General features: G+C 34.5%; 1 protein-coding gene and 1 long non-coding RNA gene across 4 annotated transcripts; both read right to left on the bottom strand.

Annotated features, from left to right (window-relative positions):
- Positions 1-4,850: 4,850 nt before the first annotated feature.
- On the bottom strand, positions 4,851-7,438 carry LOC127788271 (uncharacterized). The gene is made up of 3 exons (XR_008020310.1): positions 6,463-7,438; positions 5,864-6,350; positions 4,851-5,761 (listed from the first exon to the last, which is right to left on the bottom strand). It is a non-coding gene; the product is annotated as an uncharacterized LOC127788271 (long non-coding RNA).
- Positions 7,439-9,771: 2,333 nt separating this feature from the next.
- LOC127789015 (exocyst complex component SEC15A) lies at positions 9,772-18,308 on the bottom strand. Of its 3 annotated transcripts, XR_008020477.1 has the most exons (4): positions 18,148-18,308; positions 14,593-16,983; positions 10,243-10,478; positions 9,772-10,144 (listed from the first exon to the last, which is right to left on the bottom strand). XR_008020477.1 is itself a non-coding variant. In XM_052317746.1 (2 exons), the coding sequence occupies exon 2, from the start codon at positions 16,968-16,970 to the stop codon at positions 14,598-14,600; it is 2,373 nt and encodes a 790-aa protein (XP_052173706.1). In that variant the 5' UTR covers positions 16,971-16,983; positions 18,148-18,308; the 3' UTR covers positions 12,320-14,597. The 3 variants fall into 3 exon arrangements, 2 of the variants coding, with proteins under 2 accessions (XP_052173706.1, XP_052173707.1); XM_052317746.1 differs by lacking the exons at positions 9,772-10,144; positions 10,243-10,478 and having other exon boundaries at positions 12,320-16,983; XM_052317747.1 differs by lacking the exons at positions 9,772-10,144; positions 10,243-10,478; positions 18,148-18,308 and adding an exon at positions 17,681-18,076 and having other exon boundaries at positions 12,320-16,983.
- Positions 18,309-20,123: the final 1,815 nt, after the last annotated feature.

The raw sequence follows: 20,123 nt of genomic DNA, 5'->3' as shown, positions 1-20,123 counted from the left end.
GGTGTTGCTTAGGGATCGGCTTTCCTTCGTATAAATACAAGGCAAAGGGTCGCACACAAGGATGTCAAGACCTCAAATATTTTGCTGGATGAGAATTAGGTGGCCAAGATTTTAGATTTTGGTTTGTCCAAAATTACCACACCCCATAGCCAAACACACATTAACATGGACATTAAAGACACGTTTGGCTACTTGTATCTAGAGTATTACATGACTCGTAGGCTAACCAAGAAGTTGGACATCTATGCCTTTGATGTGGTGTTATTAATAATTTTATGTGTAAGGTCGCTTTTGGATATAGATAACTGATCTGTTGCCCGACACAGGCCCTACGGGAAGAGGGTTGCACGGGGTGAGGTGCAAAGGCAGTGGGGTGATGCGAGCACATGGAGGGCACTGTTGGGGTAGGGTAAGGCTCATGTCTGGCAACATATCAATTCTGTGCGGATATAAAAGTCTTGATGAGAGAAAATGTAGCCTAATAACAAGGGGTCAGGATTGCATGAAAGGAAGAGTGAGGAGAATACATTAATAACATTGTAGGAGGTGGCAGCGACAATGAAGAAGAAAAAGAAATTATGATCTTTGTGGGTTCCAGTTGGTCTCTTAAGGTATGGCCACTCAAGAGGAGGATGAATTGAATGTTTAAAATTTTTCTCCATTTTAATAAATATTATTGATTAATTATTTTATCTAAGAATATATATAAATTATTTCTTTTAATTAAATTATTGTTATTTAATTTTAAACAAATTAAGATTTTATAACTATGTATATGTAAGTTTGAGATTAATAAATTGCAAGCCACAAGATATAGTAAGAATAAATAAATGAAGCACAAGATAATTTATAGTGGTTCGGTGTCTCCACACACACCTACTCCACTCTCCCAATGTCTCAACCACCATTGCGGTTTCGCTAATTTTATCAAGGTTTTTACACTATCTCACATTGAAAACTAGATGCACTTCTAAATTACAATGGGTTATAAGAAAACCACCAATACCAAAGTTTTCTCCTTAGCTTATCTTGAAAACTAGATTCACATAGATTTTAACGGTTCTAGGAAACCTATACAATCCACAATAGTAATTTAAATGTTACAAATAATTTGTCCACACTTGGACACAAATAAATAATTAAAAATAAATTATACAAGGCAATAATATTTAAATAAATAAATAAACAGTGACCTTAGTTTGAATGGAGAAGATCGGATTCGGCTTTGCGATATCTTTTTCTTCTCTTGCCTTGTGACTCTTCGGTAGATGAACAATGAATCTTTAAGAGTTTTGGAATACTTGAAAATTAGCTTGAGAGCTTTTGAGAGCTTTGGATGTGCAATGGATACTCAAAAAATGAGTTTGGGAAATATTTATAAATATTTTAGCCACTAAAGAAATGGTTAATGTCGACGTTCAATTTCAGCCGACCGTGATTCGTTTTGGGCCGCGGTGAGTGAATCCAAAAATGCCAAGAAGAGGAAAACAAAGATCTCAGATGTGAGTCAACACAAGCGATTTTCACGTGGTTCGGCCAGAACGATGCCTACTCCACGACCGCACTCTGATTATTCTCTCAGAATGGCGGTGTCTGATTATTCTCCTTGTCTCTACCCCTTATGATATCTCTGACTCCTATTTATACTGAGTGAACTTTACAATTTAGATAACATATAGAAATATAAAGATGACATTTTTTGGGACAAACAACCCTTATCATCTACACAAAACCGGGAATGGGATCCTCATTACGAGGAGCATGGGCTGTTGCAGGTAAAGTAAATGGACCTTACCCCTGACTTCTTAGCAACTTTGCCACTTATGAGAGCTGGAGTCTTTAGGCCAGTGATGTGGATGATTCAGTGAATTGAGGGTTTTGCTCGTTAGTCGATCGCTGAGAGCTCGCTAGGGGTTTTGCCGGGAGCTCGTAAGGTGCTTGCTTTATGAGATTCGGATTTCGATGGTGTATGGATTTTATTTGGCAAGGTCGCCTGGGCTTTCTAGGCTCCGGGTGATTGGGCCGGCCCATAAGGAATGATGCGGGAATAACGTATAACAGTTAATATGAAGTTTGAAATTTAAAAAATGTTTAAATTTTCTCAAATAATGAGAAAATATGTCTCACCTTTAATTTAAAATAAATTTACTTTTTACCTAAGAAATCAAGATTTGAAAATTCAAATATAAGTTTTTGAGATATAAATGATTAAAACAAGAAAACATGTTTAAAAGAAATCTCCTTTAATTTAAAATAAATTTACTTTTTGCATGAGTAACAAAAAACATGTCTAAAATCAATTCTCTTTAATTCAAAATAAATTTACTTTTTATATGAGAAAGAGAAAACATGTCTTAAAATAATTATCCTTTAATTCAAAATAAATATACTTTTTGCATAAGTAATAAAAATATTTATTAATAAATGAAAATTAAAAAATAAACTTTTAAGACATAAATGATTAAAAAGAATGAGACATGTTTAAAGACAATCCACCTTTAGTTTAAAATAAATTTACTATTTGTACTCACTTTTAATTCAAAATAATTTTTTTTTATATGAGAAAGAAATATATTTATATCAAAAAAATATTTTTGTTAATCATCAAAACTTAATTAATATGAGCAAATTGGCTCAATATTCCCAATCTCAAATCGCCTATTTAAATGCGGTGATACTCAACCAGTATATATATATTGGTCTTTTTGTATTTCATTTAGTGTGATTGAACGTTGATGTCAATAATAGAATTAGAATTTTATTAAATTTGAATTAAATTAGATTCATCTTGATTGTAGATATTCTTTAGAATTTATTTCTTGATTAGATTTATAATTATATTGTATAAATATACCTAAGTGCATTTGTCAACAATAAAAATAATTCAGAGCAATGTATAATTTATTGTTTTGAGTACCTTGTTTCTTTTATATGGTATTAAAGTTTTCTTTGATACTTAGGCTTTGATCTTTTATAGCATCATCTAGATACAAGCCCCTTATTTGATCTTCAATTTAGCGTTAATCTCTTACTAAAACTTCATGATCAACTTTATTTTGATTAATTCTTGGTGATTCTAGATCTTTTTTATTTTTTTTTCTAATAGTTACTTATTTTTTAGATATATAATGATCACAAATCACAGTGACAAATTGAATGCTAAGGATCAAATGACATATGATTATTTAGGCAACTTGTGTGAGCCAAAAGACCCACAATTAGAGCATTAAAATATATTACTAAAGATCGTCAGATATCAAAAACTTAGAACAACCTGATAGAATTGTATTTGAATTGAGGTCTAAGTTGGGAGGGATCGAAGTACCAAATTACCATTAACTTGCTATGAAAGTTTGAAAGCCTAAAAGATGATACACTAATAGTGTGATGAGGTAGTGAACAACAAATCCAACATGAGTTAAGTGGAATAATGTGTGGGCATCAACTAATACCTTTGCACTTATAATAAAAAAAAGGTATTCGAAGTCACTTATATACACATTTTTGGAGTCCATTAGGAAAATTAAGATATCATATGGTGACAAATGGTTAAGAATTATGACAATGGAAGTTAACGAACATAATGATAATACGGTTTGTTCAAGGTTTATAGTATCAGAGTTTGAGATACGTGATAAGTGAAGGATTTGTGAAGTCAATAAGTTAGTATGAGTAAAGAAAACTTATAAAGAAGGGGATTAAGTGAACAAACTTAAAGGTAATAAATTATAAATCCCTAAGCATATAACACCCCACTTTCTAAGGATGTTATTATCTTAGAAAGTAAGGATTTTTTTTTTCTAATACCTAATTTCTCAATAATTACGTCAAGTATAGAAAGATGATATAGATCGAACCTAAATGATAAGTTGATAACAATAAATGTGGAAATAATAAACATTTATTATATCACCAAAAAATAAGGCATCCATTTAATATAATGCATAAATCCATCAATATATTATAATAGAAAAAAAAAAAAAAAAACTATTACTACAACATGCATTCCCGTAGATGAAATCATGACCCAAATTAGTAAAAAGTTGTAATGCCTCGCTTCTTCAGTGTATGATTTCATAAAAAATTTAGGAAAATTTTATTTTTATTTTTTCTTATTCACCTTTACACTCAATAATTTCCATGAATTCACCTTTTATCCTTTAATCATAATTAAGATGATTAATCAAAGTTCAGCACAGAATAAAGTCTATATCGAACCTAAATAATATATCAACATTAAGCAATTTCATTAAAAATAAATCTATTACATGTCCAATTTGGGTCCATCTTTCACAAAAATTACAAGAGATAAAATACATTGACTAAAAATAAAATATGAATATTTTCCTTTCGACGCTTTTGGATTGCCTATTGACATGTGAGAATATGTTGGTTAGATGATGGACCACTTATTGACAATTCCAAAATATTTTCTTATGCACATGAACAAAAAAATCGTGATATATATTACTATAAATATATATTACTATAGTATCTCTTATGACTAATGGGACCATCGCAATGGTTTAGCAAACGTACCCAATCCATCACTCTTTACTAATCAATCCATCCCCTTGTTATCCGCCAAGTCATAAGCGTAATATAGCCATATATGTATGCATGCCATGAAATTTGAGTTTTCATATATAATGAATTCACATGTCATGTTATAACATGCATAATTATCATGTGCTAATTGCAATTTATACAATTTAATAGGTATAATCACAATAATAAATAAACTATAGGTTACTCATGAAATTTCATAAAAAATAGAGGATAAATGCATAATTTAAAAAAAAATATGGTAGGGGAATTCCATTAAATTCCCAACAAGAAATAAAGTTGACATATTGTTAGAAAGCTTGAAATTGAGAAAAACCCTAATTTATATAAATAGGGTATGACTAATGAACAAGTGAGATCATTTTGATAGAAATTGATCTACACTTGCTATAAAACAATTGGACCACTTGTGTTGAGCTGGTTGTGTGACTTAGTGGCCATGCTATTCATATAAGTGATCAGCATAAGAGTCCACTAAGTTAATTAAAAATGTATATATGACATTTTAAATTATAATTTAGACTAAAATTTTAAATTTTTAATAGAGTTATACATGAAAGCTTGATGTCAAAATAAATAGGGTGTAACAATGCGTCCTTTTTAAGATAAAAGAGTACCATTAACATATATCAAAGTTGTTTTGGAGGACGAAATATTTCACTGTGAAAGAGAAAAAAAGAAAAACAATTAAGACTCTTCAACATCTATAAAAAAATATCGAAAAATGAATCAAGGGATCACAAAGTAAAGACAACAAATGCAAGAATTTTCGTCCCCTCTAATCCAATGTGTAATTTGTATCTATAAAAGAAAATTAAAAGAATAAAACATCAATCTCAATCGTTAATCAATTAATTACATAAACAAACAAACAATTAAATAACAAAAAATCAAAATCTTTCCCTCAAGACATGGGTCAATTGGCAAGAATAATTGCTATGTCTTTATCAATCTAATGGGGCGCGAGTTCGAATATTTTCTTACGTAGTGAGACAAAATCTCACACTTGTAATTTATCTACCTCGACGTAATCGAGAGCACGAGAGACCACGCCAAGACAATCATTCCAAAAAATCAAAATCTTAAATTATATTCTCACCACATGCATCACCAACCCTACATAGATCGTTCAAAATCTAGTGTACCACCTTTCCACCATTATGATCACTACCCCAACATATCTTGTTGACTGATCCTGCCAAAAAAGAAAGGAAGAAAAGCCATGCATCTCCAACTGTATCATCAAACAAACAATCAAATACTCTAAAAAAATCAAAATCTTAAATCACACTCTCACCAAATGCATCTCCAACTCAAGAGAGATCATTTGAAATCTTAGGTCTCGCCTTTCCACCGTCAACATCACTAACCCAACTTATCTAGCTGGGTGTAGAAACCGAAGGAAGAGAAGCACTATTTGAGCCAGTTGCATGACTTGGTGGCCACACCATATAAGTGATTAGCATAAAGGGTCACTAAGTCAACTGAAAGTGTTATAGCATTTTAAATTTTAACTTAAGATAAACTTTTAAATTTTTAATAGAGATAAATATAAAAGTTTTAACATAAAAAATAAAAAAAAAAATATAGAACATGACAATGTGCTATAAGAGAAGAGAGTACCATAAACATGTCCAGGAATGCATAACCTGATGGTCTTAGCGACTCCTTTTGGAGCATACTTCGTAATGATTAGAATGTTGCTCCGGAATCAAAATTGAGGACCACCAAATTCCCTAATTTACCTCTTACACTATCTGTTGAGGCTTGATGGTATGAGATGTCTGCAAGAGGACATAAATCTCAAGAAAGTACTATAGACATGAATCAAAAAAAAAAAAATAAAAATAAAAATAAAAACTAGACCCTTTTCTCTCTAGACTCTAGATCACTTACAATGTCTTTAACAATAACCAAATCCATATATCTTCAAGTTACAACCATCAATTTCTCTTGGCTACAATTGTCACCAAACCCACACCAAGAATGTGCCCAGACTGGGCTCTTCTTGGTGCACTATGGTTCTTTGGAGGTCATCTTGTTCAACAAAAAAAAGACATCATAATAATCATCCCTACAACACCAAAAAACTAACAGATCTGTGTTATACAATAGAGAATAATAGATCATAGGTCTGACCAATCAAGTTGCAACGCCAAGTAGCCCAAGAACTGAACAACTAGGACTCTTGAGCAACCATGAAATAAGTATCAACCAAAATGAATCAAGGGATTATAAATTAAAGGAAATGAGTGCATGAATTTATCTTACCCTTCAATACGACGTGTAATCTTTATTTAGGGACGAAAATTAGAAACATAAAACACAAATCTAAATCGCCAATTGATTAATTGCGTCATCAAACATACAATTAAATAGCCTAACAAAAAATCAAAATCTTAACTTATATTCTAAACACATGCTTGCCAACTTGACATAGATCATTCGAAATCTATTGTTCCACTTTTCCACCATCAAGATCATTGTCCCAACATATCCAGTTGGACCCTGAGGCAGTCGAAGAAGTGTCCATGTCCCCATCATGGCGGCATCGAATTTCTGGAGTTCATTGGGTTTCATGAACTAGCTCCGGAAGCAAACGGCAAGGACGACCGGAATCAAGGGTGCACCGAAGCGAGAGGCTCTTGAAGCAGACGGCGGTGAGTGCGACGAAGTAGACAACGGCGAGGGCGACGAAGCAATCGGATTGGAAGCAGATGACAACGAGGACGATCGAATTGGAAGAAGAAGAAGAAGAAGCGAGGAAAAAAGGGGTTTAGATTAGGACTTCATCAAATTGTGTGGCAGAAACGCGTTTCCAGCTAGCAAATTTTGGTAAATTCTGAAACAGCTCATAATTTTTTGAAAATTACACAAACAACCCAAAAAAAATTTCGAGTCATTTTTCCCGTTTTCGAAACGAGAAACAGTTCGAAAACGTCGAAACGGCATCTCCGAGCCATTTCCGTGCTTCATAGCCTTACTCAATTAAAAGTGATTATAGCAATTTAAAGGTTAATTTAAGACAATTTTCAAATTAAAATCGAGATAAAGATGAAAGTTTGAATTTTAGCATTGGGTTATCTTCACTTCAAATTATCCAAAGCTCAAAAAAAATTAATTGCTCCTGCATAAGGAGAAGAGGAGGCCATAGACTGCCTTTCCATTCTCTCTCTCTCCCTTCACGTTCACTAGAGTTGGAAAATGGGCGGGCCGCCCGACCCAGCCCGCCTCCCGCTTAGCCCACCCATTTTGTGGGCTAGGTCGGACAATAGGAAATGGGGGTCGACACAACGCTATGGCCATTAATAATCGGGTCAGGCCAGGCCATTTTGGTGGGCTACCTCAATTTTGGTCACCACACCCATTTTTAGTGGGTTGGGCCAGGCCACAAAGCACTGGCCCGATACGGCCCTACATTCTTGGGGCAGGCTAGCCCAACCCATTTGCTATAGTATCAGGCCGGGCTGAGAGGCGGGCCCATGGGCCACCCAGCCCATTCGTTCACATACCAGTCCCTGCGTTCTAAATTCCTAAATCCGCCCATGCTAAAAACAATCAAATCATAAATACATAATCCATATAAAATCTAAAACATTATTGGCAAAGATCATATTATTTGTCCAAAGCAAACTTAGCTTAAATAATTAGTTCCATATGCAGATCCATGTTAGAGTGTATGTGAGCGCGCGCGCAACTCAGGCTGAACCAAGGTTTTGACCATCCACCAAATGAAACTCTAACCAAATCAGACATGCATGCATTAGATTGACCATCTGAAGAAGCATCTGAAGATGTAAGTGAAGATCACGGCCAAACTCTGAAAGACTAATAACAGCAGCTAAGCTGGAAGGAAAAACTGGAAAAAGCTGGTGAAAGTTAAGAGCAGTGGTGGTAGAATAGCCTAATGGTAGGTGGTAGCTCTCTTGAGCCCGACACACCAAGTTCAAGTTAAGTGACCCATGGTTGCTCTTCTCCTAGGTCCCAGAACAAGACCAACAACACACTGATCCTCTGTTCTTTAACTCCCTAAGAGACCAAGAAATTCAGACCACGAGACACTCGCAAGGTGGCACAAAACAAAGCCTATCAAGATAAACACCAGCCAATTCCCGAAATCAAAACAAGAGCCTCCAATCCAAGAAAATACAGATCCTAAGAGCCTAGCAAAAGGCCAAGAGCAGCACCATAATGAGGACAACAAGCAACCTTATGGAGCCTACATATAAACCTAAACAGAAGACACAACCCTAAACCAAGGGCAGTGACAGAACACACCATCCTCCAACTTAGACAACACTACCTAACCACCCCCGCCCCCCCCACCCCCCCAAAAAAAAAGAAAGAAAGAAAACTGAAACTTGTACAGCTCCCATAAACCTTGACTGCAGTGAAAGCAAAATCCATTTTCAAACAAAACAATCTCAAGCAGCAGGCTAAAAATCATACTAAATCAGAAAATTCATAGCCGAAAAAATAGTAAACCTCAAACCACAGATATTGCTTTCAGGCCAGATCAAAGCCACGCTTAAAGAAAATCAGCAGATTCATACTCCAAATCAGCTGATTCATCAGACACAAACCTTTTCTACTTGTGTGGACTAGGTTCTGATGGCAGATGGCTCGGTTCCCTTCAGTTGAACTTCTTGACCTTATCCCAATTCTTTGATGAATCTATTGAGAAGGATTCACTTTTTCAGATAACTCCAGCCTTTGGGTGTTTTCTTATCAGATTTGTTCTGTACTTTTGGTGATGCTTTATCGTCTTCCAAGTCTAAGACAGTAGCAGTAGTCAATTGCTTCTCACACCATCTTGGTGGCAAAAATCTTGTGGATTTCAAACTCTTGACCGTCCAGTGTCGTGATATTCTGTCTCTTTATCTGGACATGAAGCACAGTAGTCAAAGTAGAAGTAGAACTTTCAGTTGCAGACAATGTCTTGGCATTGCCCATGCACTCTTCATTTTGTGTATGCAGTTCAGGATCCCCATCCTCCTCTCCTGTTTCAGTTCCTCTGATGTCAGAGTATTATCTGGCTGTTGATGTCACAAACCCAAATGCGACAATGAATCCACCCCCTAATCCAATATGAATTAGAGAGATCAGATAGGCATCTTAGAAGGAGATGACACAGATAAAAGAGATAGAGAGAGAGAGATTAGGAGGAAAGGAAGAAGAGATAGAGAGAATAGTTGGCAGAGAAAGGATAGAATTCTGTTCTCGATATTCTTCATGCCGTTACAATCTGAGTATAGGGGTATATAACCCACTAGCAGGGGTGCTGCCACAGCAGATCCCATCCCCAATAACTAACTCTTTTGTCTTTTTCCCCAGGCCCCTTTACACTTAGACCTCCCCCCTTAAAATATCCTATTCCCTTTACAGCTGTAATATCCAAACTAATACCAAAGCATAAAGTAAATAAAACATAATAACATAACATAAAGGAAATGACTAAGAAAACAGTTCAAATCTGCCAATAAAAGGTCGATGTCCCGCCAAGACCATAATGCGTGACAGCTGATTCATCTGAAGTTGTTATAATTCTCTCACATTTCTTGCTTGGTTTTTCCATCCACTAACATCCACAAACAGAAAAAGGTCACCATGTCATCTTTGATAAATACAAACAAGCAACAGATTTAACATTTCTTAAGACATATAGAGCTTACTTACAGTAGATTGCTTGTCATTGATGAAAGCATTTCTCTCCCAATCATCAAGGTTAGATTTCACAATGCACTCAACTTCTGTGTCTCTGAAACTAGCTTCAGATACCCATCACCTGTTTCACTTTTGATGCAAACAGCCATAGTTACACTACCTCCCCCCCCCCCCAACTGGAATCACAATTCGGGTCACAGATTCCACATTGCGGTTCTTTTGCATCCTGAGACCACAAGGAACGCGATCTAGATCCCAAAGAGCGATGCACGAATTTAGTTAAAACAACTAAAAACTAGGGAAGAAATTAAAGTCAGAATAATTTTCAAAGAACATTAAAGAAGAAATCTTGCTTACCTCAATTTCTTCTATATTCTATTGCATTTTAAAGCATTTCAAAGTTCAAACCTAACTTTGTTTGCATAGGATTCTTCATTTCAGAAGTCATACAAGAACAGAATTCAAAACAAAACAAAACAAACCAACTTCTATAATAGCCAAGTATTAATCTAACTAATTTTGACTTGAGTACAACTATAAAATGTACCACGACATGAAATAACAAACCAATTAAGCCTATTCTCTCCATGCCACAAAATTAGCATATTAACATACCCCATACCATGTTCCCGGTAACTATGTGACAGCATTCAGGTTTAATACCTTTGATCTTAGGAAATGTCACCTGGATCTGTTGCTCATCAGATTGTGGAACCACTGATTCAAAGGACTTTACAAGCAACACTAGCTTTCTTAGAGATTGTTTATAGTTTTTTTCATCTTCAACAAAAAGACATGCGAGAAAAAATCCACCGTTTCACTAATGTCATGCCAGAAAAAATGTCATTACATTAGTGAGAGATTGTTTATGATTTTTTCCCTATCTGATTAGGCAAAAATCCAATGTCTTTTGTGTGATTGATTTATTAATTTTACGTCCAATTGATTATGGCTACATAAATTGTATCATTTTTCTCCATTTTCTTGGCAAAATAAATCATGATACCAATTAATAGGTGTGTATAAGGTTCAAGTAGACCGAGAACGATTGAAAACCAATATGATTTCGAGGTTTAGTTAAGAGTATTTTTTCCAATTAAGTGCAATTTCAGTTCTATTTTTTCAGACTCAACCAACATCTAATCTAGTCTAAGTTAGACCATTGGGTCTACATACCCAATCCAACCCAACTTTTCTAAACAATCTTAAAAGCCCAATATTTATTAATATAATTTTTATGCTTATTTGTTTGAGTCATGCTACATGTACATCATTTTTGTACATCTTGGGCTACACAAGGTGTATCAATGACAAAAATACCCTGCGCCTCTCCATGCGCCTCACGCGCCTCTATGCGCCTCAGAGGGATATTTTTGTCATTAATACACCTTTGTGTAGCCCAAGGTGTACACAAAGGTGTACCAATAGCATTTTCCTATTTGTTTTACATGTGGTTTTTTTATTTTTTCCAAAATGTATGTTAAAATAGGTTTTTCTATAAATCTTAATATTTTGGTGTGAAACAGGTTTTGGACCATAAAAATTTCATATGAATGAATAGATTTTAGAATCAAAACCCAACTCAATCAAAAACTTGATCAAAAACCTGAATTTAATTGAGTTGGGTCGGTTCATTTTTACTTCATGATCGAGTCAGTTGTAGGTCTAAAATTTCAGACTTACTCAAGATTGATTCAGTCCAACAACCCAACTTATGAGCACCTATAACCATAACCATAATAATATACCAAATCCTATTAAATGGGCTCGACTATATAGATTCTAGTTCATCAATTATTTCTATCCATAATCATATTATCTATGATGTCATTACAACTTTGTCATGAACTAAGAGTTCCTCACCAAGTTTTTCCCAATCTCTCCCTACCATTTTACTATAAATTTTTTCCACTCTCCTTATAGGAGCATCTATTTGTCCCCTTCAAATATGATCAAACCATCTTGATCATGTTTCATATATCTTATCCCTAGTACGAACCACTTCAACCTTATTACAGCTAATCACCTTTTTGTTAGGTTCTTTCTTGTATGGTCACAAGTCTAACATCCTGACTAAAACAACTCATGATAAAGTTCTTTTTTTTTTTTTTTTTTTTTTCAGTTTTTCAAAATCGAAAACAGTGAATAATAAATTCATTCTTTTAAGCTACATTACAATTTGATAGATTCCCTTATGTACCAAATAAGCACCACATACCAGGGAGCAGTTGTTGCCCAGAAATCTATTTCCAAAAACCATAAGTTGAAAGTTAATGTCAATATCCATAAATCTCTGAGGATAGCGAGCCTTACCATTAGATAAGGTTTTAGTAGCTAATAGACATTGCAACAATCAGCTAGTTCATACCAACTGGATTAGAAAAACATACGAGTTTATGAAGACAGAAGCTGATCTTTAATGTAACAGAAAAGAAAATGAATTGATATGAATGGGCCATCCCCATCGATAAGAATGAATCTTTCTCACTCTTTTCATTTTTTGGGTACTATCTCTAGACACAAAGACAAGTTATTTTGTTGGGGAATTACCCCCCACAGAACAAGAAAAGCCTAACCCCATATAAGCTTGTAAAAGAAACAGATTTTCTCCCCCTGAACCAAGATTTGTTAAAAGTTCCCAAATCTTGCATATCCCTGCTTTCAATCAAATAACACAGAAATCTTTAAACTTAGTGAGCAACAAAATTTGATAACATTTGAAAACATTTCATTTTGAAAGCAATTAAAGAGATTAAGACAAAATCATCACATTCATGGGGCACAAGTGTTCTCTAGTTGGGGAAACTTTCACATTCTTCAAGGAAACAATCAAGTCAGGCAATTCTAAAATTATGGTATGGAACAAAATCCTAAGGCCATGAAGGACAACAATATTTCATGCTAATGCATCACAAAGCAGGATCCTGTCAGGAACCCGAGCCTAACTGTAATTCCTTTGATGAGAGAATTGGAAGAGAGGGAGAAATAGAGGGAAAAAAAAAAAAGTGGGAAGAATCAGACTGATTAAGAGGGAGAACTGAGAATTGAGAACTGAGAGAGACAAAAAGGAGAATTTAGACAGAATAGGGAAATTAGACGGAATAGGGAAAAATAGAGAGATCTGAGAGAAAGGGAGAACTGCAGAGAAAAAGGAAGATCTTTAATTCACAATAATCATAATGATTCTTGGCCATGTGGTTATAGCTTTATATATAAGCCATCCACAGATTTTAAGGGGCAGTTACCACTCCTCCACTACCAATAACTGCTCCTAAATGACTCCATAACCTCCTAAATCAATCCATAACTGAGAGTTACAGTAATAACTAACTCCTCTTGCAAAAAAAAACTAAACTGCAGTAAAAATAAATTAATTAACTGCCCTGGTCGTGACAGATCCTGAAATCCTAGTCATCAATGTTTATGCATAGAAGTACACCAAAGAAAGAAACCGTGGGAAAATAAAGCAGCTGTCAGTATGCAGTAGTAATAACCGATGATTAATTAATTCACCAACAAAATTGCAACTTCAGTTCCAATTGCAAACATATAACTCATGAACGAAAACAATCTTGTGGTTGAAGCATAGACTAATGGCTCTTTTAGTATGGATTGAAATGGTGCAAGTGCATCAGAGATGTGGGGAAAGAAGAATGTACTACTCCTTGCAGCTTATGCAATGGCTCTTTTCCTTGCTCAACTAATAAGCGTCCCAAAATGAAATTAGAAGTCTTCCCAGAAAACCTTGTAATACAAATCAGTAATGACGACATACTCATCGCAAAGCACAAGAGTGTCAGAGCAACCAAGATAATAAATACATGTGGCAGCCGTGTTCCCAGAACTGTAAGTAACTCAGTTGAATAACCACAATAAAGAATAAAAGTAAAAGCCTCCAGTTCAACAGGTAATTTTTCCTCTTTCACAAGATAAAAAAATCCATTTTTTCATTAATATTCTGAATAGGTGTGGCTTTGCTCACTAGTTTGAATGGACAAGTGGCTGACCCTGCTGGCTAACAGTTTCCTAATGGGGATTGGATTCAGCAAGAACCACACTTTTTGGTAGCGTGAAGGGGAGAATTGTGCAAAAAATTGCCTAGGAGTTGCATTCGAATATCCAAATACCCTCATCCCAAGAAGTTACAGCATTTAAAGAATCAAAAGTGCTTAATTTGCAAGATATATCTGTACTAATTCAAATCATTCAAGAAAATAAATTTTCAGAAGGAAAGTAACAAATTTAACCAGAAAAGGATTCAATGTTGAAACAAGCACGGTGAAAAACCTTATTTTAGGAAATTAATTCATATGCATCATCCTAAAAAAGGTTGAGCTATTTCTATTGCAGATAGGCTGCAACCTCTTTTAGTTGAAATCCCGCAGCCTTCTTTTCAACACATCCATAGACTTCTTGCGTGTATTATTCTGCTTCGTATTTCTGCTAGAGAGGCTTCCAAAGAGACTATCAGGAGAATCCTTGAACTTGTCACAAATAGCAGCAACCTTCTTGTAGTCCAAAGAATTGTAGTTTCTCTCCCTTATTACAGGATTCATGAAGTTCTCAGGCTGACTGCTTAAAAGAAGGTTTATCAATTGCCTTGCCTCAATCAAGAAGTCTAGAAAACTACCTTCCTTGTATATCTCACTCAGTCCAGTACTATGGAACCTGTCATCTGCAAATGATTCTAACACCTCGAGATCATTGTTTATGCCCATAACTGCATTAGCATTGAATCTTTTCACACTATCACTAACAAAAGCAGACACAATGGAGTATGAAATATGATCAAGAGCCCCACTCCCAACCTTGTATAATGCATCCAGAGGCAAGATTTGCTGAGCAGTGGACAGGACAGTGTCAAGGTAAATAACCACCTCATTTATGTAGTCATGGGGACCTGAAGGTGTCTCATCGGGAATCCAATTTACATTTTCTGTAAGTGACATAAATTCATCTAACTTGGTGTTAACCAAACTCAGAAGAGCAAGATATGCAGCATCTCTTGAGGTTTTAAGAACTATCTTCGCCGTTAAATTAGACTGAGGCCTTTCAACTGACCGGATAGGGATCCCGCATTGCTGGGCTGCATGTTGCAGAAAAAAGTCACAAGCTCTTTCAAGAGCAGCGATGTTTGCAGCAATCTGCATTGCTTGAGAGACACCAGTGGTACCACTGTGAATCTTATCAAGTAGAACTTCATTTAGTATATCAATCAAGAGCTTATCCAAATACTTCTTCACAAAATTAAAAAAATTTATTTGGCCGCCATAAGACAAGTAATTGACCGAGTCCTTTATGAATGATCTAACGATGCGGCAGCACTCAGGAACCATGACAGAGAAAGGAGCAATATAGGGGAAGGCTGGCATTATATCAGAGGTTTGAAGATGGAATATCAAGACATTTGCTTGGTAGTCTGACTCCTTCTTCATTACCATCTGTTCAAAAGTGTCATTGGCAAGGACATTAGTGATTTGTTGTTGACACTCTGCTAAAAGAAGCTCATGATACTTTTCACGGCTGCCATTGAGAGTCTCGAGAATTGGTCCCACTTCATATCCATATTGTTTAAGAGTTGCACCAAGAAGGGTCACATAATCCTTGACCAGTAGGAGATGGCTTGCAGTATCCATGTGAGAGAAGTGTTCATTCAACAGTGATGTCATTTTAGCCATGGCAGTTTCCCACATAGTCTCAACTTGGTTAGCCAACAATAGTCCTCCAGAAGTCCTTAGGACCCTATCCTCCACGACAAAATATCCCGCAACTTGAGCTAAAAAGGTCTGATGAGATTCAAGAAATGGTAGAGTAGAAGATATTTGCAAGTCTGAACTTAACTGCAAGAAGCGATTCTCATAATAGTAATCACGAAACTGCTCTTGGATTCCCAAGCATGAATGAATGTGATATGCCCGATAAATGGGTGTAAGATCAAACTTTAGAACAGAATCTTCATCAATTTCTTCAACGTCTAACGTATATATAAAATCCCCAGACCCTGAACAACTCTGTTCCTCAGCTTTCCTCTGACGAGCTAGCATATCCTCATCCCTCTGACGTGCAGATGCAGCATAACCTATTGCTGTTTGTCCAATATCTTTTGCAGTGCTCCTTATGTGAACTAGCCATTCATTAACTTGACTGGTGACCTTCTTCTCTATATGTGATTTTATGATTGGTATTCTCTTCTCTACAAGCACCCTGAGTGTTTTAACAGGAATATTCAGTAAATACTTTTTTTCAATCAGATCAACCGTTTTCAGAGCAGGGTAAAACCGGCCTTCAGTAATGTGTTTGTTACACTTAACACATAGATCCAACGCCTGAACGCAGTTCTTTGACATTTTAATAGCTTCAGTAATATTCTTCTTGATTGAATAAGATTCCAAAAGCTCCTCAAGTTTGTGAAGAAGAGCGCTGCCAACCTCTTGTAGCCTGAAATTATTGCTGGCAAGTTCACTTTTTAGCTCTTCAGCATCAACTAAGACACCACGGAGTTCATCAACAGCACGAATAAATTCCTCATAATGGAGCTTACACAGCTCCTCGATCTCAGTTTCCTTCTTCTTAACAACAAATTTGAGTTGTTGAAGGAGGGCTTCAGGCCTTCCCATCTCAAAAGCATGCTTGACCATAGGACCCAAGTCCTCGCCATTTCCAATCAAAGTTGCAAGGACCAGGTCCTCTGCTGCATCCCCATTCTCTGTTACAGCTCTCCTCTTGGGTTTTGCACTCATGGTCCAATCAACCCTGCAAAAACAAAAAATAGAGAAAAAAGAAAAAGGATACACAGTAAGTTCTATCCCATTAAATTAGAACTTACAACTGGAAAGATAAAAAAATATTGAGACTTATAATAGGGAGACAAAAAGGCTTTTTAAAAACATTAGTGACTGCACATATATAATTAGTGTTAGCATAAATACAATTACACAAACGGTTAAATGCTAAGAAAATAAAACAGACTTGCATATGTTTTAATTCAGCTCAATCACACATGACAATACTATCGGGCTCGTTTTGGGTGTTTGCCAGAAGTCCTTTCTGAAACTTCTTTAATTCAAATTTCAATTCCTCTTTTTTTTTTTTTTCCTTTTCCTATCTTTTTATACTCAGCTGCCAAATAGCAAATGTGGACTATCATGAAAATGCAGAAGCAGTTCAACAACAGCGATAAGAACGGCATTCACTACCCAAATAAAAGTAAACAGACAGGACAATCAGACACAAAATCATCAAAATCAACCATAAAATAAAACAATCCAAATACATATAAGCAAAATATTCTAAAATGCATATAAACCAAGATTAGTTCCCACGACATATCCAAGCTCGATAATATACACACATAATTCCACCGTAAAATATGTCCAACCATTGTAATATTCAAAATTTTCTGTTCACGATCAAACACGAAAATGTATATTTATAGATATTTCAAGCTTACACGGGTTCAGTTCCTCTTCTTCAAAAGGATTGGAATCGGCCAGGTAGGAATCAAATCAGAATCAGAACAGGGTGGCCCTCCAAATACCGAAACAGTGCAAAAACCAGAGATCTCATGTTTGAAAAGCGGGACCAAATTGATAGGAAAAATGCGGGTTTTAGGGTTTCGGTCATGCTTCCAATCGGGGGTGAAATCGCGAAAGGAAGAGAGAGTGTTAGAGCGGTACGGCACCCTTACATGCATTGAACGATTCTCTAGTGAAATTTTGCTTGAAAACAAACACATGTACCAAATGATTCTCACTTGGAAACTACTAAATAGGAAATTCAGAAAGAGAAAGTCGGCACAAATTATAAACCAAGATTGGGAAGCAAATGCCAGAATTCAAGTCCCAATAGAAAGATGTATGATATATATTGAAAGAAACCAAACAGGAAACAGAGAATTGATCGCGACAGAGAACTCACTGACGCTCCGACAATCGTCGCCCGTTTCCTCTTCACCCTCAGCCCAAGAGGAAAACTTTTTCCCGAAGATTTTCCGTCACTTTCTTGGCCTTGCTTTCGCTTCTTATGATGTTCCCGATGTTTTTAACGATTAATTGGTTTCCGATGTTTTCTATGATTTACGCTGCGTTTGGTGTTAAAGAATTTGAAATCTAAAATTCTTTCTCTATTTATAGTTTAAATAAGCTTAGAATTGAAATTTTATTTATTTTTTAAAATTATTCTTGGAGTAATAAGTGGAAATAAAAATTATGGGTATTTTTGTCCATAAAATTTATTTATTTAAATTTACGGAATTCATTTGCAATTCAATTCCTATAATTGAAATTTAACTTTTTTTTCTCTAAATATAAAACTCAAAATCAAAAATAAATTTCACAAAAATTTTTATAATTTATTCTTACCAAACATGGTGTGAGTCCAAATGGTATCCCGCTCGATGACCCGACTAAAATTGGGGCAGAAATTTGAGTTAAAATTATTTTTTAATTCAAAGAGTGGATGAGAATTAAAATAATATCCTTTAAATAAAATTTATTTATTTATATTTTTTTAAATAAAAATTAATTATGTTAATAAGATTTGAATTTACGAGCCATAAAGGATAACTAATTTCTCAAACTTTACTATTATATCAATACTTATGAATATTGTTGATTAATGATTATGTATAAGTTATGCGACGCATTTTTATTAAAATAGATTAAGAAAATTATGTGTCATCTATTCTATCTAAATTCTCTTTTAATGAGGATGTAATACATGATTAATAATATGACTTCTAACATTACTCAATACTCATTCTATTTAAAACTTTGCATAAAAAGTTTTAAAGTAAATTATTATTATCAAATGTAAAGTTTTTATTTATTTTTTTATTCTTTTTACACAAACGTAATCCCTTGGGATATTGTTCTTGTGCGGTCTCCTATTGCTCGTGCTTTCGATTTCGACATAGAAGGTAAATTGTAGATGAAGGCTTTGTTTTGTTGCATAGGCTTTGCCTCGTTATGCTGGTCAATAAATTAAATTCACAACCTACTAGTATGAATCTCAATTTATTGTGACTCAACCACTTAATTTGTATCTTATGGCCACACAAACACAGCCCCTATTATTACCCAAGCAAATGCTATGCATGGTTTATTTAAACTTTTTTCAATTCTCATAATGCAACTTTTGTATTTCCAAAATACCCTTAACCATTATTTTTTAAAATATCTAATTCTCTCTCTAGTTTTCTAAGAGAAAAATAAAAATTGAACATAATTTATCTCTCTAATGTTTATAAAATGAAAAAAATAACAATAATAAGGGTAATTCCCATCATCTCCACTTAAAACCCGCCTCAATATCTCTCTCTCTATTTTTCTAGTGTTTAAATGTGAAAACTTTTATGATTTGAAATCTCATTTCCACTTGCAAGTAAAAATAAATTTTTTTCGTCTCTAGTGCAAAATTCTTAATTTTTTTAAAAAATTGTTTGAATACATTATTATTTTTATATTAATTATTTTTTATATTAAAATTTATATTTATAAAAAAAGGCCCTCTATATTTTTTTATTTATACATTTTTTCGAGTTTTCATTTCTTATTTTTTTGAAAAATGATGTTTTTTTTATTTCAATTTTAAATTATATTTGTTTCTCATTTTTGTACAACCTAATTGTCAAATTGTCTTAGACATTTGTTAATTTGATGATTCAGTTCATTTCAAAAGAATGTTTGTTGACAATTTTTTAATTTATTTCATGGAGCTAAATGTTAATTAATTTAATTTAGAGTGTTGTATTAAGTTGATTGTTCAATGTTGATTCTTATTTAGATGTTTTATTTGTTTGAATTATGTTTAAATATAATTCATTAACTTTGACATGTATAAAATTATAAATACTAATTAGTACTTTTATAGATTATTAACTATTTTTTAAAAAT

Source organism: Diospyros lotus, chromosome 13 (genome assembly GCF_014633365.1).
Source record: "Diospyros lotus cultivar Yz01 chromosome 13, ASM1463336v1, whole genome shotgun sequence".
Lineage (NCBI taxonomy): Eukaryota > Viridiplantae > Streptophyta > Magnoliopsida > Ericales > Ebenaceae > Diospyros > Diospyros lotus.
Note: the sequence above shows the minus strand (reverse complement) of the source record. Positions and strands in the feature narration are given on the sequence as shown.